The sequence below is a fragment of the Excalfactoria chinensis genome, chromosome 3, assembly GCF_039878825.1.
Source record: "Excalfactoria chinensis isolate bCotChi1 chromosome 3, bCotChi1.hap2, whole genome shotgun sequence".
Classification (NCBI taxonomy): Eukaryota; Metazoa; Chordata; class Aves; order Galliformes; family Phasianidae; genus Excalfactoria; species Excalfactoria chinensis.
Window position 1 is genome coordinate 42,012,258 of NC_092827.1, and position 23,548 is coordinate 42,035,805.

Genomic DNA, 23,548 nt, shown 5'->3' on the forward strand with positions numbered 1-23,548 from the left:
ACCATTTTACCTGATCCTTATTTAGAAGGTTCGGCTTTCAAACATCCTGGGGAAAAGAAAGCTTACTTCTAATCTTACTACTATCTTTAAAGTATATGCATGAAATCTTTCTTTCTTTCTCTCTTTTTTAAATTCTTTTAAGGAAATAATCTACTAATAGACATGTAAAATTTTTGAAAGTGTTCTTTTGCAATTTTTCATTTTCTTTTTTTATAAATAGCAACTGTGGCCAAGCAGCATTTCTCCTTCTGTAGCACTGAAATCCAGCATTAAATCCAGCATTTTTATATGTCTGTTTTATTACAGGAAGATGTGGAAACAGGAGTCCATCTTGATCCCTCTATTAAGGAGGTTCAGTACAATCCTACTTATGAGACTATGTTTGCACCTGAGGTAAGAAGTGATGGTGATATTTACAGCAGAATTGTATTTCACTTAGAGGCTCTGTAAATCTCATGTGGAAGTCAAATAAGTCATATCTTCTTTGAATGCCTGCCTGCTCTTGTTAGGAATCTATCTAGTCTGGGCAAACTGTAGAAAGATTATATATAGATAGGTACATAGGTGTTAATTTTAATGCTTGAATTTTAATATTCTGCAGAAAACTGTTCTAAGAAACAGTGATTATCAGGATGAGAACTATGAAAATTTAAAGACGAGGCTTGGAAAACATTATGAAAGCACTGAGTAAAACAAACAGCATTGAAGTAGTCTCTTACCATTTTCACATTTTTCCCATTTACACATCACACTACTTAGCAAAATAAGTTGTTATAAATCTAGCAGAAGTAGTGTTTATAAAGTTTGAAATCAAAATCTTAGTTACTTCTAGTATAACTATTTGCATCCAGTGTTGTTTCAGTAAGTTAGGGTTTTCTAATGTGTAGGGTGGAAAGCCACTTTAGGCTAAAGGTGGATAGCCTAGTGCTATGTGAACCACTTTCTATTTTATAACTGAGAGACTATCCAAAGGATGAAAATAGCTGTTCGAGCATTTAACTTTTTTGCAGTATTCTTTGTACAGTTTGTCTGTTGTGAGATCAGAGGCTTGCGTTTCAGGTAGATAAAAGCCCGTCTGTTCCTTGAATTATTCATGCTGTCTAAGATGACCGTGCTTCAATCTGAAATTTCTGCATCGTTTGTACTTTATGTTTAGAAAACGTTTGGTGGAATCACATAAAATGATCCTTTCATAGCAAGGTAGCATTTTGCAACTTCATGCAGGTCATTTCAAATCCGTAAGATATGTGAGGAAAGAAATACTGATTTAAAACTACTAGCCTTACCTTGTCTAAGTGTTAGAGAGGCGTAATGTGGAACAGGCTCAGGTGGCTGTGAACGTGATTGACAAGCACAGTGCTTACATTTAAATGTAGTTTGATATTAGTCTGTGTATTGTATGTGTTTGCATTCATGGTTTCAATGCTTTTGCTTATCCATGGTATGTTCAGGAAGCCCTTAGCATTCGTCATCTTGCAAGAAGAAAGCAAGACAGAGTTTCTTAATTGCTTATCCTAGAATAATAATACAGCAAGTCCCTCGTTGGTTTTTACATGCATGAAAATGTCGTTGGAAGCGTAATATCTGTATGAGCTACAAGAGTTTTCTAGGACTTGGTATCTCCTTGATATCCCATCCTTATAAAGAACAATATACTGTAGTTTTGTGTTCTGAATGTACTTGAACTGACCACATACACATGAATAGAAGTCTTTTGTGTCGAGTAGCTGATACTGATTTGTCTTCTGCAGTGGTAATATAGGCTAGAAAGTTCAATCATGAAATAAACTGTTCAGGCTGTGACAGTGATCACTGTACAAAATAACAATCTAAGACTGATTCAATGGACTTAAAGAAATAGAAAGAAACAGAAAGCTGAAGTGGTTTAGCATTACCTTTTTTGAAAGACAAAATTCATTCTTCTCCCCATTATTAGTGTTTCTGTTTTGTTGTTGATGTTTTTTGTTTGTTTTTCTTCCCCAAAAACACATGCATAAAAATAACAATTTATTAACTCTGATTCACTTCTTTTAATGTTATTGGTGTAGTTTGGACCAGAAAACCCATTTAGGACTCAGCAAATGGCTGCACCTAGAAATATGCTCTCTGGATATGCAGAACCAGCTCACATTAATGATTTCATGTTTGAGCAACAACGAAGGACATTTGTAACATATGGTAAGTCCTTAACAGTGGAATCCATATGGGGGAAGAGTCTTTGAATGAGAATCCATATTGCTGTAGATCATAGTATCTGCTTGGGTGATCTCATTTTGTAGTTCCCTTTGAAATCAAGTGCACAGTCTTCTACAAAAATGCTCTTAGTGAATTCTGTTATTAGCTGAATTGGTGTAAAGAAAACAGAATGTCATGCTTTTAATGTGAGAAATAATTGAAGATCTTTTATGCAAATAGATTTCTTCTCGTGATTCTGAATGAAGATGGTTTCTTGTAAAACTAAAAGAAAGCCATATTAAGTTGTATAGTTCTTCAGTGGTTGCTTATTGTAGATACAAGCTGGATGAATGGGAATTGGACTAAGTGAGAGTGCATCTGTTGGAGTGTTTCTAGCACAGCCATGACCGAAGGTCTGTCTTCATGTGGGTGGTCACAGTTGCTGCTTTCGCATCTTGAAGAATCTTTTCACTTGTAAACTGTTGCATTTGAAAAATGGACGATTTCAGTATTGGAGGAGTTTTGAGTATCAAATGAATAGATTTTTAATGGATTCTATGAAAAAAGTATTTTCTTATAAGGAAAATACTGAAAAGTATGTATTCTAAGCAGTCTTTTGGTCATGTTTGAAGGAATGAAACCACCATGTATTGACAAATAACTGTGGTTAATTTTTCTTCTGTGTTACATTACAAGCTTTTATTTCTGTTTTTCTTTAAACTTGACCACAAATGCTTGTCTTGCAAACATAAATGTTTGTTTTCAGGTGAAGTCTGACTTTGTATTCTTCAAATTCTGTCTTCTAAGCAAATTCTGATATTTGCTGTGTAGATTACAGTGTCACAAAAGTCAACTTGGGGGTACAAAAAACCTTGCGGTTTTCTTTTTTTATTTGTATTTGTACTCTTCAGAGTATTCCCTGCAGACTCATATCTGAAAAACTCCTTCCTTTATTGCTAGCATTAGTGGGAGCCATGTACTACACCTAAATGTGGAAGGAAAGGATTACCTAAAGTCAGAGGCTACAGTATACTCAGTTTCTCTTTGTATTTGAGTTTTCTTAGAGATTATCTGGTAAATGCTAAATATAAAATATATTTATTTCATTTTATGTTTATATCTTTACACAATTTTAGCTAGTAAGTAATTCTCAGTTGTTCGGATGTAGAATGTAGGCAAAATGCAGGTATTAAGAAATGAATGTCTCCTGTAGCATAAATTTAAGTTACTTTACTTCCGTGTTGATGTTCGAAGTTGGCAGGCAGTGCAGGTAGGAGCTTACTCGGGGTCTGAGGCAGGTTCATTTTTGGTCACTGTAATTATATGTTGTGCTGTGTGGGCTGTGTGTTTTGTGTGTGCTTTCAATACATATTGGGAAAAAGAGTCTGTTGGCATGTACTGTTCCGTTAATCAACTGGGTTTTTTGGGAGGGCAAGCATTGCAAAGTTTAGTTTGGGGGAGAGTAGAACTAATAAAACTGCTCAAAGCTCTTGCTGTTGATTTATATTTATATAGTGCACAGCAGTTTTTTTAGAGCCTTTGTTACATGCGTATAAAAATATTTTTTAGACAGATAACATTGGCAACTGTGCAACTATCATATTAGCTTTCTAGAAATGTTCAGCAGATAATGATCTCACTACAGTGAAAATAGAGCTTTGAAAAGGCTGAGATGGTTTAAATTGCAAGAGCTAGCACTGAGAAGCTAAAGTTCAAACTAGAATGTGCAGCAAATGATGGTGTTTTCTTGGGTCACTAGGAGGTCTTTTGTGAGCTATTTAAAAATAGTATTTGTTTAAGTCGTCAAAATGTTGTCTATTAAAACAATGGACATTCTCTTTTCCATTTCAAAATGTAGTTGTAAGTATCTTCTTGAAAAAGACAAGAAAGTACAGAAACACAAGTATAAATTTAATGCATTTGTGTTTGTAATGACGAAATCTTAGCATATTGATAGAACAGAAAGTAAAGTTCTTAATTGGAAGCTGGAGATCGTGAGGGCTCTGGCCACTGTTAGGCTGCTTGATGGTACTGCACTAAGGCAGGAGGCCTTAAATCTACAATGGCTAGCATGTAGGTAATCAACAACTGTAAATGAAGGACACTTGTGGTACATGACAGAGAAGCTGATAAATGAGATCATGTATCCAAAACAGGTCAGTGCTGCAGAGTCTGCACCTTTACATGGCAATTTGTTGTTGTCTTTTCTTATTATTCTAAGGTAGGGGGCTCAAGTGTTTGTTTTTTAAAGGTAATTTTTACATATCGTCTTGAAAGGTAGTATGTCTTAGGTGGGAAACCTCTGTGTTAGTCACAGACAAGACCCAAGTATGTTTTGGTACAGTCATTCCCACATATTTCTCCTGTAGTAAATATTTCCAGTTATAAGTGCTTTTTGCATGTGATGCTTGGATAGATCAGAATGTTCATGCTGTAGCTGAAAAAGGGCCAGAATGATTCTCAGTCAAGATCCTCTTAGACAGGTGGGCAGCAGTAGATACCTAATGAAGAACAAGAGAAAGAGGCAAACAAGTAGCAGTGTATCTGTGTTCTTTTTGCTAATCAGTTGACCATGTAAAGATGTGGGGTGTTTTCAAAGTGTCTTTGAGGTACCCTGTAATCAGTCTAACTCAGTTTCATAGAGATATTTATCATTTACTGTGAGGGTAGTGAGACACTTAGAACAGGTTGCTCAGTGATGCTGTATATGCCCCCTCCCTGGAAGCATTCAAGGCCAAGCTGGATGTGACTTGGAGCAACCTGGTCTATGAGGACGTGTATTAAGTCAGTCTTAGGTGAGAGTTTTTATACTGGGATTTGGCTTTAGATTTCTTGGGTGACTGCCATCTGGTCCTGGTTCTTAACATTCGTCTGACTCTTTAGTCTCCTGATATTTCACTCTGAGGTAATACTTTGTCATGTTATCCATAAAGAAAGGTTCTAGCACGAGAGCCTCCCCAGGCTCCTCCATATAATGACTGCGTTCATTTATGTTGTGGGTTGTTTTTTTTTTAAATCACTTTTTTTTTTTCTATGATACTCTTATTTTCATTCCTGGATCACCTGTTGGCCTGCATGCAGTCCGGTGTGTTTCATGACAAAGGGTGATGTGTTATTTTCTTATTCCTTATGTGATCTGCTTCTCACTTTGCTAGGGAGGAGAAGCATTGGAAGTGGGAGCCGCTTTCCCATAGATTTTACTTTAAAGCTACTAGAGTTAGAGTTTGATTCTTGGTTTTTCACATATTTGGATGCAACTTCTGCTCATTGAAGAACACTTTCTAATAGTTTCTTTTTATGTACTGTACTGTTCAGTTGTGCTCACTTCCCTCTCATCTCTTTTAAGTCTTTTAATAGCTGGCAGGCAGTAGTTCTTTTTCTCCAACATGCTGTCTTTGAGATGTCCCTGCATTCAGAAGAGGCTCTATCCTTCAGGGTTTACTTTCTGTTCCTTGTAAAAACCTTCTCCGTTTTGTATAGCTCTCCTGGTTTGAGTTTAAGATCATTGTAGTAAGCGTTTTTGTGGCTTTCTTTGCTTCCTCAAAAATGTTGGTTTATTCTGTATTATAGTCACTTTTGAAATATGTATCCTTAGTAAAAATGTCTTCAAATCAATCTTCCTGCACTGCTCAATTGACTCTTTTTCTTGTGAATCTCTAAAACAACTGCTTCATGGGGCAGGTATGTTGCTTAAGAATGTTGTTTTCAGCCCATCTTAATGTAACATTTGCACTGTCCAATACAGTGCCAAAGGTGCCAGAGATGTTTTAGTAATAGTTTTATATTTTCACTGTGATTCTTTGCCTAGCACCTTTGTTACCATCTCATGGTTATTGTCATTTCTGACTGTGCAGTCCATGACAGTGTCCTGGCAACTTTACTTGCCACTACCTAAGCCTGGAATTTCAGTCTGAAGGATTCTCTAATGCTTGTTAGCGCTATTAAATGGTTAATCTGATTTGGTTTTAACCTCTCTTTAACATAGCGTGTTTTTCCCTGCTGTTGAGACCATCTTATTTTTTACATGCCCGAGAGTGCTTTCTGTTCAATCATGGCAATATTGTTCTACCAATCCTGAATTCTAAATTCAGAATTTAGGGCAAGATGTTCAGATTTCATTATTTATTATGTTTTAGCTTCTGCTGTTTCGTATGTGTGCTCAGGCCTTCTGATTCTCCAGGCCCAGTTTAAGTAAGATCCTGTGCTTATTGCTGTCCCTCTTATCTGAGTTTTCACATTTCGGTGCTACACCTTTTGTTTGAGGATATATTGTAAGCTTTTGTCTAGCTCCAGATTGCTTATTTTTCTTTAACTGTTGTCTTTCCCCAATATTTAATCACAAAGTGTTCTTTGATTCTTCACAGTGCCAGTAACCTGTTTAAAGTAGATAAAACCTACCCATCCTACTAAGGTTCACTTTGTTCCAGAAACTTGGGAATGTATTATTGGTACAAGCACTGGAAATGTTTTCCAGTTTGGGTTTTAAGATTGCAGCTTCTCTTTGCAGTGAGCAAACTGTTGAGAGTGATCTGCCCTTCCTTCACGTGTTTTATACAAATTAAAAAATGCTATAATCAGAATCAAGACACTGTTCTGCAGCCCATGGAAAACAGGAAAACGTACTGAATGCAGTTCTCAGACAGAGCAGAATCACAGAACTGCTCAGGTTGGAAAAGATGTTAAAGATCATCAAGTCCAACCACAGCCTGACCATACTACCCTAAGTCTAACAGCCCTCCACTAAATCTGAGCACCACATCCAAACAGTTTTTAAACAAATCCAGGGATGGTGACTCAACCAGCTCCCTGGGGAGTCCATTCCAGTGTTTAACAACCCTTTCAGTAAAGAAGTTTTTCCTGATATCCAACCTAAACTTACCCTGGCACAACTTGAGGCCATTTCCCCTCGCCCTGTCACCTATAACCAGTGAGAAGAGCCCTGTCCTCTCTCACCATAAGCACCTTTCAGATATTGGCAGAGAGCAATAGGGTCTCCCCTCAGCCTCCTCAGCCTAAATACACAGCCTCAGTTCTCTGACAGAACCATATCTCTGACAGATTGAGCTGACTTCAGCTCCTTTATCAAGAATATCTGTATGATACCAGCACTTAGGCACTCAGATGCCTGTCTTTTTAATACAGAATGCTGTAGTTCAGCCATATAACATGCCATAGCAAACATCAAGTCTGAGACTGGTTTGGTGGTTCTCTATTTTTTCTTCACAATGGATCTTTAAGCTGTCATTTTACCCCTGAACTGAGGAGGTTATTCATAGTACAGGCTTGCTTCTCTTTCAGACTCCATGAAAATAGTCAGGGGAAGCACAGGTCAGTTATCTACAGAAAACACCTTGAAACCAGAGATCTAGTCAGATCTTTTGATCTGAGTCAAAATTGCTTTGAGGTCTTTCATGGTGCACTTCTCTGTCCTGTTTCTACACTCTTTTTGTGTTTTTGTTTTTTTTTCATGTTTTTAAAATCTCCAAACTTGCAGGGTTATTTTTTTCATGGGTATAATAGTAGAGGTTTTATTGATACCACCCTGAGCCTTCTGTGCTGCAAACTTTAACTCCGTCTTATGTTTCTATCAGTAGTCCTGTCAAGCCATGGGTCGTTGTTGCCTTTAATGTTTCACATATCAAAACTACCTCTGTGCCCATCCATTCTGTTCTCCTCTCTTCATCCCCTTCTAGACTGACAAGCACATTTTGTCAGTCTCTCCTAGGCCTTCCTCCAAACCCATTCTTATTCATGTTACAGTTTATATATATGCTTTCAGTGTATGGAGTTGTCATGAATTCTTTTTTTATGTGCTTCACATAAACTGTTCATTAGTGTGAATGTGCCTGGTGGGCATACCACGTGAGGAGAGTACGTTGGGTTATCCAGCCAGGAGAAAAGGAGGCTGAGAGGGGACCTCACTGCTCCCTGCTGCTCTCTGAGGAGGAGAAGCAGAGAGAGGCTTTGCTCCCCGGTACCAATGGCAGGATGGGAATGGCTCAAAGCTGCACCAGGGGGGTGTCAGATGGGCATTGGGAAACATTCCTTTCCCATGAGGGGATGGTCAAGCATTGGAACAGGCTGCCCTGATAGGTGATGCCCCATGCTTGTCAGTGCTCAAGAGACTTTAGGACAGTGCCCTCAGTAACATGCTGTAAGTTTTGCTTTGTCCCAAATTGGTCAGGCTGTTATACTAAGTGATATTTTAGGTCAGTTTGAACTGAACAACTCTTTTCTATTCTTAATATGGTTAAAAAATAATAATTCCATAGCTATTTCAGCCTCTATAGTTATGCTAGAACTGAACTACTTCATTCATGTAGCATTTAGTATTCTAAAGCCTCTCTTTCACAAGATATTAATGTCTTATTAAATAATAAGCAGTCTTCTGTCCGTGAATTTCAAAGCTCTTTGTGAGCATTCTGTATCTGTGTTAAAAAGGATTAGTGTATCAGTAAGATTGATACTGTGAAGCCTAAAATGACTTGAAAATTACGCTTCTGTGTTTTTTTGTATGCACGCATGCAGTGCCTGCAGTCACTCTTAGCTTTTACAATTGTAGACATTTTATTCCCAGGTTGCTTTATTCTCAGGCCAGTTCAATCAGACTCAGACCAGCTATATGGTTTCATGTGTGTGAGCTACCTTGAGTTCCTCTGTGCTGCACTGCACAATATAATGTAAACTTAATTGAATTAACTGTCATTCTCGAATGCACATTGAAGCCTGATTATTTAACTAACCATTTTCAGATGCATTGAAGTAGCGGATGTAGGTGGAATTGTACCTTTCAGTCCTGAACTGTAGCATGAAATATCTCCCTCCTAAATGAAACTGGAGGAGATGTAGGAGTGAATGCACGTTATATATACCAGCTGAGTAGGATAAAAGCAAGCTGTCTTTTGCAGCTGTGTTTAGGAGTCTCAGCCAGAAAGAAAAGATTCTCTTTCACGTACCCACTAGAAAGTAGAAATTGTTCAGAGCTTTTTCTATGACAGTGATGCTGGACCAAATTCAGTCCGGCTATAAGAAGTCTCTACTTCCATGGGAAGCTGTGCTTGGCCCAGGATCCCTTATTCATTAGAATACTGTCCCTCTTTTATAAGTACTGAGCAAATAGAGTCCCAGAGTCTGTCAATACAGTTGGAGGACAAGAAAACCACTGTATTGATTTTGACACAAATCCAAAGTAATATCTCTCTGCTGTTAATAGAAACCAAGCTATAAGCTTGGAAAAGAACTCACTGATATACTGCCTTAATAAAAGCAGGCAGTTAAATTAGTGTAAGTCTGATTACAGCGTCTGCTCACTTTGGTTATCCACATAAGTAAAAATCTTCTAGGACAGCAGTGTGTCTGAGAAGTGGCTGGGGATAGTCTCCTTTGGCTATTGGGCTGGTGTTGTTAGGTTCTCAATGTGTTTGCATCAAAGTGTTTTTATAAGCTTTGGGAGTCACAGGCTTATGATTCTTCCACTGCTTATGATTTTCATAAGTGTTGCTGTGAATCGACAAAAATGTAAGAATTAATTTGTATGCCATAAGATTTCTGTGGATTTGTGTGTGGCTACTTCTACCGGTGGTAAAAGTTGCTTCTCTTTCATTGCTTTTTGTAGTAGCTGTAGCTGTTTATCTCTTTCATTGCTTCTCTTCCTTTATTTATTTATTTACTTTTAATTTCTGAGACAGAGGAAATCTCTGTGGATTCTCAAGAGGCAGTTTGTCATTTGAGTCATGTTTAATAAAAGCTGGTGCTGTGTCCACCAGGGTGCAGTCTTAAACAAAACAAAAAAGCCACAGTGGTCACTAAACCTTCAGTAACCCTCTACCTTGGAAACCACATGTGGTTATTTGTATTTCACGGAAGCTCGTGCCTATCTGCTTCAGGAGAAATGGAGAGAGAGTGTAAGAGATGCGTATTAAAATGAGAATCTCTGAATAAAAAAAATGTGAATTATCCTCAATATCTACAAAAATGCTAATGCATTTTATAAATTATTTATAGGAGTAAATGCAGCAGGTTTTGGGGTTGTTGTTTTTTTTTTTGCTTTTTAACGAGACTCAATAGCAGTAATCAGGAAATGATTATGTAAATGCTTAATTCTTTTAAAAATTAAAGGCTATTGCCGCTGCTTCTGGTATGTTCCATGTTAGTTAAAGCAACTGCTTTCATGTGGAAGGAACAAGCTTTCTCAGCCTTGATGTGAGGATGAAATCATTTCTGCAGGGGAACACAGAATATGCACCAAGCCCCAGAAAACTTCCATTTGCTTCCATTCCTCTTTCATATCCCTGTCCTTTTCCTTTCGTCTGGTTTCAGTGTGACTTACTGCCTTTGTCCTGAACTAAAGCAGCACCCAATTAAAATCATGCATTGCTGACAGTAAATTTGGAGTTAAATCTTTCCTTTACACCACAAAACAAAAGAAGGCTGCTATGACATTCCAGAAAGTAATGTTTTGTATTGTAACAAACTAGTCTGAGTTCAGTGTTGACCTTGCTTGGAGCAGGGTGCTGGGCTGGAGGCCTCTTGGGAGGCCAGAAAGATGCTGAGGCCTCACTCTTGCGTTGTGAACAGTTGCTTATTGTATGTATTCTCTGTTGTACACACTTAAGCATTCTGGTTGCAATGCATGCACAGAGACCTCATGGCAGGGGATTTAGACTAGATAATCCTTAAAGATCCCTTCCAGCGCAGGCCATTCTATGGTAATACCTTGTAGAAACTGCAATACTGGGGTCAAGTGAGTAGCGAATGAGATTTCAAAATATTACCCTTCTTCATTCTGAGCTCACTGGGTGCCAACTGGAAAAATAACTTCGTGGTGGGAGAACATACAGAAAATTGTACAAAAGATCCAAAATAACATTTATTTCATTTCTCTCGTTTCAGGTTATGCATTAGACCCATCTATAGACAACCCTGAAGTTGCTACTAAGTATATTGGCTCTGTAGAAGAAGCTGAAAAAAATCAAGGTATTTCAGAATCTTATATAAATTAATGGCTATTTCCATCACTAAGAAATGGAGTAGGTATTGGCAGAGGAAGGAACTGTGAGAGAATTAACAAAGATGATGTGTTGCACATCAGAGATACAAGAGAAATTTGTTTTCCTGAAGCAGCAAATATATCAGGCTATCTTTAGAACCTCTTAGGTGCCTTTGAACAAATAGGACCAATTCGTACATATGGAACAGAGCTTTTCGGTCCTCTTCAATTCTGTCTTGATCCAGGTTGTGGAATGTCTGCATTAGGATGTTGGTATGTTATGCTAGCTAACCACTTAAATTACGCTACCCAGTAGCCAACTAATGGTTCTGTGAGCCACCTGTAGCAGTCCTTTTGGGGACTGCGAATTATCTCTTCTAAGAGGAGGTAAACTGTTTGGAAAGGAGAAGCTATTTGAAAGTTGCCAAATGGTAAAGGCATAGCATTCCACTGAGAGAACTGACTACCAGTTGCATGGGGCTTGTAATTAATGCATTGATGCAAGATATTTAACAATGAAAGTGACTTCATGTTTTGTTTTTTGTTTTCTTAACTTTTTATTTGCATGTATATATAAAGATTCTTTATTTCTCTGTTCTTGTCCATGGAATATGTTGAAGGTTGTCTCATTAATTCCTTCCAAAGAAAGCAAACAAAAATAGACTTATTTCGATATAGCAATTATATTAGATAGAAATGGCTAAGGCTAAATTGTTTCAGAAGTAAAATAGATTCTTTTGTTACTGCAATGTTTGTCATTTAAGAAGACTCCTGACTGCATTGTACTAGTCTTTCATATATTGCTATTGTTTATTAACTTCTACATTTCCTATTTTCTTTGTTTACGAAAAATCCTTTTTGTCTCCCTTTCCCTAGAGGAGTATTACTGATGCTCTAGGAAAGCATTATGTGAAAACTGCATGCTGGTTTTGATGGATGAAGTTCTGAGGGCACAGAATTTGTGATAAGCTGGCATTTATATGAGAGAATAGGATGGTGTTCAGAAATAGATAACTGAATTTTAACTGAATTAGAACAGACAGTTGTAATTGAGATTTGAGGAGATTTTTATGTTTGGTTGTTTGGTTTGTTTGGTTTTTTTAATTTTTCTATTTGCTTCCTTGTGGATTTTGTTTGAAACTGAGAGAGGTGGGGAGGGGGGGTCAGGAGCTCTAATTTTTCCAAGTCTGCACTATTTAAAGTATGAAAATCAATACATTTGTGCAGTCTGCAGACGTAGTACTACAAATGCATGGCACGTGTTTGATTAAATACTAGTTTTGAGTGGCTCTCCTGTTACTGTACATGGCTAGCAGTGTTCATAATTTAATAAGTCAGCAGTGCTTTGGCCCCAAAGTGTGTTCTCCATTTTCCTGTGCGTGTTGGATGGAGTGATGGTGATAGTGTTGTTGTGTGGTGGTGGTGGTGTTTGTTTTAGATTGTTGTGATGAGACCTATGAAGTTGAGGTATGTTATCTGTATGAGCAGCTAAGCAGTGTATTGTTTCTTTCTCTAGGTTTAACAGTGTTTGAAACGGGACAAAAGAAAATTGAAAAAAGGAAGAAATTCAAGGAGAACGATGCATCTAACATTGATGGTTTTCTGGGGCCGTGGGCAAAGTACGTTGATGAAAAAGAAGTAGCCAAACCTTCAGAAGTAAGTACTACTTTAAGACTGTAAACACAAACTGCTAGTGCATTGTGGTGCAATAATACATTATGTGGTGGTTTTAATAGAGATCCAGTGTGTCTCAACCAGAAGGTGTGCTTTAGGTGATAGAAACATTCTGAGTTCGAAGCTTGAATAGGGTGTTCTGAATGTTGTGCAGTCCACTGTTTGAAAGACTGGAAATAAAATGAATTGTATCTGTGTGTCACATGTGGAGTCTGACGAAAGATCCTTATAAACAGGAGCAACTTGGAAAGAACTGAAAGTAAATTTGTATTTATTTATTTTAAGAAAAAGGGAGGTTGGTCTTTTTGTTGTTGTTCTCTTTTTTTAAAGCAGTAACACAACCAATAAATGTCCTTCATGTTGAGTCCGTGATGCTTAGCCGTAGTCTGTACATAAAAAGATTATATTTAATTATTTTCAATGTACTCAGCTTTTCAAGCTAATCTGCTTTTAATAAAGGTATTCTATTGGTGCTTAGAAATATTTCTGATCTCACTTAGCAATACATGTATTCTTAATAGCAAATAAACAGTAATGCAGTTTAGGATTTTGTTACATTGTTCTGAACATTTAATTTTTTAAAAGTCAAGATCATGTTTTATTTTTCCAGGAAGAACAGAAGGAGTTGGATGAAATAACAGCTAAGAGGCAGAAGAGAGGAAAACTAGAAGATGATAAACCTGGAGAGGAGAAGACTATATTACATGGTAATGGCATCTTCCTGCCTGTTCTCATTTTCCTGCACACCGTGTTTTCTTGCCTGCTGTGTTAATTAGTAAGGATGGCAGACAGCCTCAGCAAAACTGCTGAGGCACCTTGATGTTTCTGTTTTGGAGATAATAGCACTCACAGGCATAAGCATAAAGGGCAAGGAAAGAGATAAGCTTGGACCAATTCCACATCATACTGTGAAGAGCAGCGTGGAAATGTCATCTTTCAGGGTACTGGTTTTATTTATTTATTTTTAATCTTAGTAGGTATGCATATCTTCTTCATATTATAGAGAGGGAAAAAACCATGAGATGATGTGCTCGGTTTAGCCTGAGCTTCAGAATGGCCACGGTTTTTGTCTTTTGGTACTTTTATCAGCAAGTAGTGCTTTGAATTACAGACATAACATTTAGAAAATCACTTGGACCCTGTACTTCCTCCGTTCTTAATGTGAACATTCTTGCTGTCATACTATGAATAATTATTTATCAAATGATTACCCTGTTGAAGCCTATAGCATATGATAACCTCAAAGAAAATCGTGAGAAAATAAAGTAAGTAAAATTAAGTGATTTTTGGAATCCATTGTTTCATCTGTCTGTATGCAAAACAGTCCTGCATGGCAATGCTTGGCAATGCTTGGCACAGGTAGTTCCACCTGTCTTTGTCTACCATTACCTAAAGTTTCACAGTCAAAGTCCTTACAAGATAAATTTTAATCTTCTCAAACTGAAGCCTTCCAGTTAAAAACACAGTTTTGTAGACACCTTTAGACATTAATGCTGAGCAGAAGGTCATTTGTACAAGCAAAACGGTCATATCAATACCCAAGAAACGTAAATTAATTAAATCAGTGCACAGCTTAGTGTCAACAGACAAGTCTCCTTTGGAATATCAATTTACAGGACAGTGCACCCTGCATGTGTGAGCATCCAGGCACTTCTGCGAAATCTAGTTAAAGAACAGATGTTAGCTGCTGACTGCTGTTGGTTGAGCAGTTGGTTGATATTGGTGATGGATCTTTTTTTTTCTCTGATTTGCAATTCTATTGAAATGACTGTTAAAGCACAGAGCCCGGTGGAATGTAAATTGCAAGCAAATGCCAGAGTTAGAGTGCAGGTTATAAACTGTGTGGAGTTAGTGCAAGCAAACTCTTATTATCTTCAGGAACACTGGCATTTTGAGGTAAGGTGGGTAAAGGGGAGATTGTTTTTGTTCAGATTATCAGATTCTAAGCAGATTTGCTGAAATGGCTTAATTTGATGTCAAACAAGAATCCATATCCGATGACGTGGATTTATTTTCTTATCATCCTTCTTCCCATCCCACTTCAGAGCAAGACAGCTGTGTTGAGAAAAACCTTAAATATGTGTTAGTTGAATCCTCCTAAGATTATTACCTCTTAAAATATAATCTCTGAGATTCTCTGAATTCTCCGTTTACCTTTTTAGTTAAAGAGATGTACGACTATCAGGGGAGATCTTACCTTCATGTTCCTCAAGATGTTGGAGTTAATCTCCGTTCCACAATGCCACCTGAGAAGTGCTATCTTCCAAAGAAACAAATCCATGTATGGTCTGGACATACAAAGGTAGGAAGTTTTGGAATGTACCTCATAAAAATGCACTTTGTTTTCTATCTGAAATTATATAAAACTGAATCATCGGTAGAAGAAACAAATGTTTTTTCTCATTTATGACATTGTGCACTCAGATGGCAGCATTATACGCCTGCACAAGGTGTTCACATGGTCAGATACGATTGTTTGCGATATCCGTATAAACTTTCTTCGTGAACATCTTTTGAAGAAATTAATATTCTTCATTCACCTTTGTGGGGTTTTGAGTTATTTACTAAGTTGCCACATGAATAAGAGCAAGACTAATTCTGGAGATAACTGAAAATGCATTTGTAGACTAAAAGTACTTAAATGCTATTTCACATCAAACCAATGAAAAGTGGAATAGGATTCGTGATTATAATACATAAGCATAACAGGATACCTAAACATGATTATTAACTTGCTTTTGGTTTTTCCTTAATGTTGCTTCACATTCATTGTTCCTTTTTCAGACAGTGTAACTAAACATATTTTTAACGTTAGAACTTGTTTCACTGATCAGATTCTTAAAGCCAGATTCAGTTTGCTGCTTCTTCCATCTCTAATTTTCAGTACTATGTCGAGGAATACGCTATGCTGCAGTGGGCAGCACCTTAATGATACCCAAAAGATCAAAGAAAGGAGATGTGACTTTTGCCTTTTTTTGTTGAGTCTCACCTCTGTATTTTTCTTTAGTGACTGCTGCATCAAAGAACTTGTAGTTACAGGTATCAGTGTTTTCCAGAATAACATCTCCTCCCCAAAGCTCTAGTCACTCTTTTGCCTATTATCTTGTCAGAACAAACTGATGCATAAAATAGGTTTTGTGCTTTTTTTCCTTCAAATAACCAAGACAAACAATGGAATGGATGAGAAAAGCAAAAGGAAGGAGGGCTGAGAAAGGTAGAAAAGCTGGGGGATATAAGAAAACACTGATAAGGAGGGATATAGAATGCAACTCCAACCAGAGTGGGAGGAACTAGATGGAATAAGAATAGAGTAATTGATATATTACAGAAAGGAGAGATGTCAAACTATGAGTACCTGGCAGTTCTCTAAATGTCCTTTGTAAAGATGACCTGAAATACAGACAGGTGGGAGGATACTGTGCCCAAGGAATCTGGTGTTCAGTGGCTACAAGCCAGTATATGTAATAAGTGGAGCTGGCTAGAATTTTTTCTGTGGAATACTTCCACATGTCCCACCTGAAAGGGCTGTTTGCTAGTTGGAACAATCAAACAGGAACACCAAAAAAAGCAGGGCTGTCAACCTGCATAGTCCTCCTGTCAATTTAAAGCATATGTACTAGGCAGCCCAGGCAGGGCAGGTTGGCTGGGGTTTTTGTTTTGTTTTGTTTTACTAGAGAAGTAGCACTCATTACTTTTGAGATTACTGCGTTTGCAGCTTCAGAACCTGTGAATGCTTCTGGGGATGCCTGTTTTGGAAGTGGCCTAAGGGACTACTTTAATATGCCAATGGCACTGCTGCCATCTTGTATTTAAAACAAACAAAGCAGGACTTGTTTTGAAAATAGTATATAGCAAAGAGAATAAGTTGGCAGAAAAGGATTCTATTACAGCAGTGTCAGTTTAAAGCAGTCACCTTAAACCACAATTTATTTGATGTGATTACCACAGTAATGGTGTGAGTGTTGAGAAGGGACTGTGGAGAAGCTCTAGGGTGTATGTATATACAGATATTGAAGTGAATCAATTTGTTGCCTGTAAGAGTTGTTAAAAATGCATCTGGTTTTCAAGTGGAATGGTAGGATATTTCTTTTAGATATACTGTATATTTTATAAAGTCGCATTGTAGCTTTTTGCTTACAGAAAGAGGGCTAGTGAACTGAGAGAATACATAGATGCTCCACTTACTGTTTAATTGTCTTTATTTACAGGGAGTCAGTGCAGTTAGGTTGTTTCCTCTGTCTGGGCACATGCTGCTGTCTTGCTCTATGGATTGCAAAATTAAGGTGAGTTATTTTTCTACTTCCATTTATGTATTTTATTCCAGCATTGAATACAGACCTTGCATTTAGAGTATGTAAATGCTTGGCAATTCTACCAAGTTACTGTTTCTTATATTTTCTCACTTGAGTTTTAGATTACGAGTTCTTGGGAACAAAGACAGAATAATACACAAGATGGTGTGGGTGTTAGAACAGTGTTAATCACTTAGTAATAGAATTTAGAAGGTCTTGAGTTGCTCAGGTTACTGTCTTTGCTATTGTTACAATTTTCTGTGAAGCTTAGTTTTGCAGCTAGCAGTGTGCTTTTTATCAAGTGGTTTTCTGGAAGTATTTGTGGCTTTAAACTAACCCCATTTTAGTCCATCAATGTCACATTAGAAAACTAATAGATCAATTAATATTTTTCTAAATAGCAAAAACTTAGACATTGGAAAACTTACATTAGATCTTCTTTTATCGTACTGTGTTGGGTTTTTTTATTGAAGGGTCTGGCTGCTGTTTTTTCTTTCTAATAAGATGGTATTCTTGTAAATGGCTCGATAGATATATGGAATTCATCACTTGATGTCTTCAATTTGTAATTAGTTAAGCTGGCAGCATCAGTGGGTTTTTTTAACTATTAACATATTTTCTCCCCTCATCTTCTTGTTCTTTTTTCTTTGAAGCTGTGGGAAGTGTACGGTGATCGAAGATGTCTACGGACATTTATTGGTAAACATGCTTTTTTTTTTTTAAAACTGTGCTCTTGATATACATATAAAACAGCTGTGTGAATTGACGTGTTATAGGTTAGCTTATTGCATTATCTTAGAGAGGATCTGTAAGCAACCAAAGCCAATGGTACTCATTATGATGTTGGCAATGAGAATTGAGAAAGGTGCAACTTTTTTATAGTGAACCTTTGGCGTTATTCCAGGAAATTTAATGTCTATATATGACTCTTTAAGCCCTTTAAAACAAGGTATCAGTGTGCTGTGCTCATCAATACTTCATGCAAAGCTTCTTTCCAAAGGCAAAACTGTGAAACTGAATTGCTTCATATTGAGAACAGCAGCCCTCTGTAGGGAGGGTATCTCATGCTCTGCTAATCCCCTTTAGCTAGGTGGTCTCCTGAGTGCTGAGTTTCAAGTGCAAACACATGGGAATTGTTTCTTATTTTGTTAGGTTCTGGTGCAGTCTTTATTTATGTAACAGGTTGTTGTTTTTTCTTAAAGCAGATGGTTGAGAGGGAAATATATGGACTTTACAGCAGTATTGAATGCAGCACAAAAGAAGCTGATTCTTCTTTTGAGATGGGGGCATTTCTAGAATGCACTTGAAGTGAATATATGTTGAGTAACAACAACAATGAAGTTATTTTATCTGATATTTCTGATGACAGCAGGGTAGTAAAGAAATACTCAGGAAAGGTTCTCTAAATAGTCTACTCGTTCCAAACAGTTTGACTGTTTTCAGAAGGTTTTTGACATGAACCAGGTTTACGTGTTATTTTAATATATATCAAAAGCTTCTTGCAGTTTGATAAATATATAAACACATATTTACTTATTACTTATGCATATGTTTTATGTATATTTTACGTATGTTTTTTGTGTATAGCTTCTGTGCCAGTATTTTAACTAAAGAGAGCTACAATGATCAGCTGAAAGCATTGGGGTGAGGGATAGCAAGATGAACATCAGAAGACCTCATATTTCCAATGATTTTTGGTTGTTTTGTTTTTCATTTTAAATGTTTCCCTTTCAAATGCATCCCAGGTAGTGTTTGTCTCCTGTTTTTTCCCTTAGTTGTCAACATTGATTTGCACACTGTTTCTGTGCAGTACTGTTGTTTCTCTCTCCAGTGCTTAGATGTGCTTGTGGTTTGTTTTTGTTTGTTTGCTTTAATTCTCATCAGTCTTCATGAGGCACTTGAGTCAGGAGTTCTTTGTCACTTGAATCACTGTGCTGAAATTAGGTTTGCTGGTACTCAGGAAGAGTTTCAGTAAGCAATTTCCTTGTTCTCTTTGCCTTACTGAAGATTATAGCAGTTAACTGGAAAAAGGTTTTCCTAAAAACCCCGTAATTCTAAGCACAAATGAAAGGTTTATTGCATCTTTTCTGTGTTGCAGGACATGGGAAAGCCGTTCGAGACATCTGTTTTAATAACGCTGGCACTCGATTTCTTAGTGCTGCATATGACCGCTATATTAAACTGTGGGACACTGAAACAGGTAGGCCTGTAGCTGTGCACACTGTAACAAATTGCTCACGTGTATGTTTACATCTAGAGACATAAAAAAGCAATAAAATCACGCTTTAGACCAAAATGTAATCTGGAAGCATTATTTCACTTGATCTCTCAGCTTGCTGGTGAGAATGCTCTCATCTTGAAAAGTATTCTGAATAGGAAAAGATGGTGGAAATTCAACTGCAGCTACAGGGAGTAGAGGATAGGTCTGCTGCTTTTGTGGAACTGGCTGGGAAATGTTCAGTAACTTCTGCTCCAAGTGGCTTCTCTAGTTAAAAAGATACAGAGTAAATTTTGCAGGTATTCTTTGAAACTAAGGGTGCTGGAAAGGAAAGGAGTTTCCATAATTGAAAAAGACGTCAGCTTGCTGAACAGTAGCAGTAGTCTCATTCAAGTGTCAGTCAGAAAGTAGAAGTCTGATTGTCCAGGCCTGAGTCAGAACTGAGGTTTTTTGGACACTGTTGAGCTCTTGAAATACAAAAGGCTCCTGGAAGTTACAGATAACCCATTTATTATCTGTGAGAGGAGATCAGTGGCTTGTTTTGCGGTTAGGTTACTGTTACCCTTTTTTACACTTAGGAATAAGTAATTCTTGCCTGAGTTCCAAGTCTTTTGTCATGAAGAACTGTGACCCTAATCAGGCAATGCTTTGCAAAGGCTCTGGTCAGCTTGCCATGTCTTGACTAGTTCTGATGTCCTTGACTACATCCTAATAATATGTAAGCTACAGAGCTTATAGATTTGGGTTGTCTGAAAAGCTGCAGTAATTGTATGGATTAATGTGTTTGTATGTCTTTATACGGGTATATACTTACAAACGTGACAACTAATACATAGGGTAAATTCTATGCTCTCATTCTCTCAGGGGCTTAAAAAAGGTATTATTTTCTGCTGTTAGTGGGATAGAAGTAGAATGGATGTCTCTATCAATATATGTAATAAACTAATCAACCCATAGAACTTCGGGTTTGATCCAATATGAACACCTTTGTCTGTTTCAGGGCAGTGTATTTCAAGATTCACAAACAGGAAGGTTCCTTATTGTGTCAAGTTCAATCCTGATGAAGATAAACAAAACCTCTTCGTTGCAGGAATGTCAGATAAGAAAATTGTGCAGGTATGTCTATTTTATGTCCTATTTTCTCCTGATTTCTCTCCGTAAACACTCTGCCTACAGCTCAAAAAACTGTTAATTTTACTTGAATTTTCTTATTCAATTAGAATTTTTGAAGCAGTTGAGCATGTTGCTTTTTCCTCCTACTTTTTCCTCCTACTTTCAAAGACTGTTACTAGAGGATTTGCTTTCTTGCCTGATATTATTTTAAAGCTTCACTTTATTTAAAAATAATAATACAGTATTGAGTAAAATCCAGCATCTTACTGTGACTTATTTAATTGTAGTGGGATATTCGGAGTGGTGAGATTGTGCAGGAATATGATAGACATTTGGGAGCCGTCAACACCATTGTGTTTGTGGATGAAAACAGAAGATTTGTGAGTACATCCGACGACAAAAGTTTAAGAGTCTGGGAATGGTAAGTTAAAAATACTAAATTTTAGCGTATTATGAACAAACTGATATGGCAGTGTATTGCTAAAAGCGTACGTAGCAGACAGGATGCTGAAGCATACCAAGTTTATAGCTAGCTGAGGAAGAGCTGAATTCAGATTTCTGCAAGTGTGTATGTAATTATGTAGTAGCTAATCCTTCACAAGAATATAAAACCAAAACAATCTGATATCCTTATTGCTAATTTCTAATAGCTGTTGAAGTTGGGCATATCTCCTGCAAATTTGTGTTCTGTCACTCAGTCTAGTATGGGCCTTAGTTCTTAAATGTTGTTCTCCAGTAAAATGAAGCATCTATTCCACAATCTGCTTTCAGCATCTTGGAAATCATTCTTAGTTTCTGATAGTGAATTGTTGTACCTACATTACTGAACTACAGTACTGCAGGATGTGGAAACTATTTTGAAAGTCAACAAAGTGAAATATCTCTTTAGGAAAGCACAGGAGCACAGGCCATATGAGGAGGGGCTGAAGGAGCTGGGGATGTTCAGCCTGGAGAAGGGGAGGTTCAGGGGAGACCTCATTGCACTCTATAACTTCCTGAAGGGAGGTTGTAGTGAGCTGGGGGTCGGCCTCTTCTCTCGTGTCATTAGTGATAGGACCAGAGAGAATGGTTTCAAGCTACAGCAGGGGAGATTCAGGCTGGACATTAGGAGGTATTACTTCTCAGAAGGGGTGGTCAGGCACTGGAATGGACTGCCCAGGGAGGTGGTGGAGTCACCGACCCTGGGGGTGTTCAAGGAACAACTGGATGTTGTGTTGAGGGACATGGTTTAGTGGGAGCTATTGGTAACGGGTGAATGGTTATACTAGATGATCTTTTAGGTCTTTTCCAATCTTGATGATTCTGTGAAAGCCTCCTTGTACTGATGCAAATTTTATATGGTCATCAGGATGTATTTATTCTTTATATATTATTAATGATTAATAATATATTTTAACATTGTATATTTCTCAAATCTCTAGAGAAATTAGTCCAATCTTTAGAACTTGTTTCCTATTACGAAATGCTGAACATTAACCAACCTGTTCTGGCTTCATTCCTGAGACACTTTGTAGGTTTCTCTTCCTCCAAAGAAAGCACAAGACAGCCATGTCAGCCTGAAGCATGCTGCACTCTGTTAGCAGTCTTTGTTCCAATCTCTCCTTTCCCCAGGGCTACAGGAGCCCATAAATAAGCCCTTTTTAGGAAAAGCTTGTTATATTATGTTGGCATTTGTAGCTTTTGAATGCTTTGAGCTTTGATATGTACAACGTTATTTAATATTTGGCCACCATACAAGATAACAATCTTGGTGTAGCTTTGTTTCTGCTTTTCCGGTAGTCCACTTTTTGGGCCTTTGCTGATAGCGTGAGTGCAATAAACGACAAAAATGGAAGTCTCTCCAAGGAAACTCATACCAAACATTTTCGGTGCCTTCCAGTTTTTAATGTAGCTGGGAAGAAAACAATATCTTCTACTTCTGAAACCTTTCCCACAAGATTCTAGGTCTTAAGACCTTCTGCTTAGGACTTGAAGTTTTCTCTTAAGACTTCAGGCTTCTTTTGGAAATGATTAATTCCATATCTTTAAGTATCCATTTCATTTTGTCATTCACTCACGGAAGCTGTTGCACAACACAGACATGAGTTTGACAGCTCCGTGACTAATCAGTTTCTTCCCAGCTTTTTTTATTGTTTGGTTTTTTTTTTGCCTAGATGAGAGCCTCCAGTCTGTGCTATTTGAATGTCAACCAAAACCCACAGTGTGTCTGTGATCTGTTGCTGTCACTGCCAGTAGCAGCAGTGGTAATGACCATAGTGTGGGAGCCCAGGCTTAGGCCTGGAATAGGCCCGGATAGGCATGGAACACTGTCTCCAGATGTGACTCCCAGAGAGCCTCTGTTTAGCTTTTTGTAATTAGACCCTTATATTTGCTGAGCTCCTCAAAGTATTTACAGTATCGTGTCTGCTAAGGAACGTCTCCTCTCTGGTGAGTAGGAGGAGGATGTCACTTGCACAAATCTGTTATTTCCTTGAGACTGGATTGCCCTTCTTCTGTAAGCTCTGTGCTGATGGCTGAAATAAATAGCGAAGTGGGTGGATTTTAGTCACTCTGTGTGGAAAAGCAGGAAAGGCAGAAAGGTTCTGCTATGGGAACATTGCAACCTGATTGTTACAGTACCACATCTTTTTTTCTTCTGAAGCAAAAACAAATCTGCACGGAGCATCCTGTACGCTGAAAAAGGGTTCCCTTGTTCAGACAATAGGGGACCCAACTTTAGACAGTGTTCTGCCATGCAATCTTTGGGGAACTTTTTGATTTTATATAAAGTAAATGTTGTCTTTCTAGCCATGACTTGAAAAACATTGGTCCGTAACCTGCAGTTGATATATGGTAACCAGTCTGCATAGGTACATGATTTCGATCTCCAGATTTCTGCAGTGCATTATAACTCTTAATATATTCAGCACATCAGCTTTCCATATCAGACTGTTACATACCATGACTCAAATAGTTGTTCTTTTTCTATAGTTCATAAGGACAATTGTTACTAAATCTAGGGTGATTTCAATGTATTTCTTCATGTTCTTCGGCACAGCATTTCTTCAGTATCCTTCAGAAACAAAGCTGCCTTCAAAGAAATTATGA

General features: G+C 37.6%; 1 protein-coding gene across 1 annotated transcript in view; it reads left to right on the forward strand.

Moving 5' to 3' along the window:
* CDC40 (cell division cycle 40) overlaps positions 1–23,548 on the forward strand; it is a 36,065-nt gene that overhangs the window by 7,140 nt on the left and 5,377 nt on the right. Inside the window, exons 2-12 of the mRNA XM_072333345.1 lie at positions 307–393; positions 2,049–2,178; positions 11,068–11,151; positions 12,681–12,820; positions 13,449–13,545; positions 15,001–15,140; positions 17,047–17,121; positions 17,784–17,829; positions 19,229–19,330; positions 20,349–20,464; positions 20,749–20,882. Of these exons, the coding sequence (XP_072189446.1) occupies positions 307–393; positions 2,049–2,178; positions 11,068–11,151; positions 12,681–12,820; positions 13,449–13,545; positions 15,001–15,140; positions 17,047–17,121; positions 17,784–17,829; positions 19,229–19,330; positions 20,349–20,464; positions 20,749–20,882 (1,151 nt within the window). The remainder of the gene's footprint in view (positions 1–306; positions 394–2,048; positions 2,179–11,067; positions 11,152–12,680; positions 12,821–13,448; positions 13,546–15,000; positions 15,141–17,046; positions 17,122–17,783; positions 17,830–19,228; positions 19,331–20,348; positions 20,465–20,748; positions 20,883–23,548) is intronic.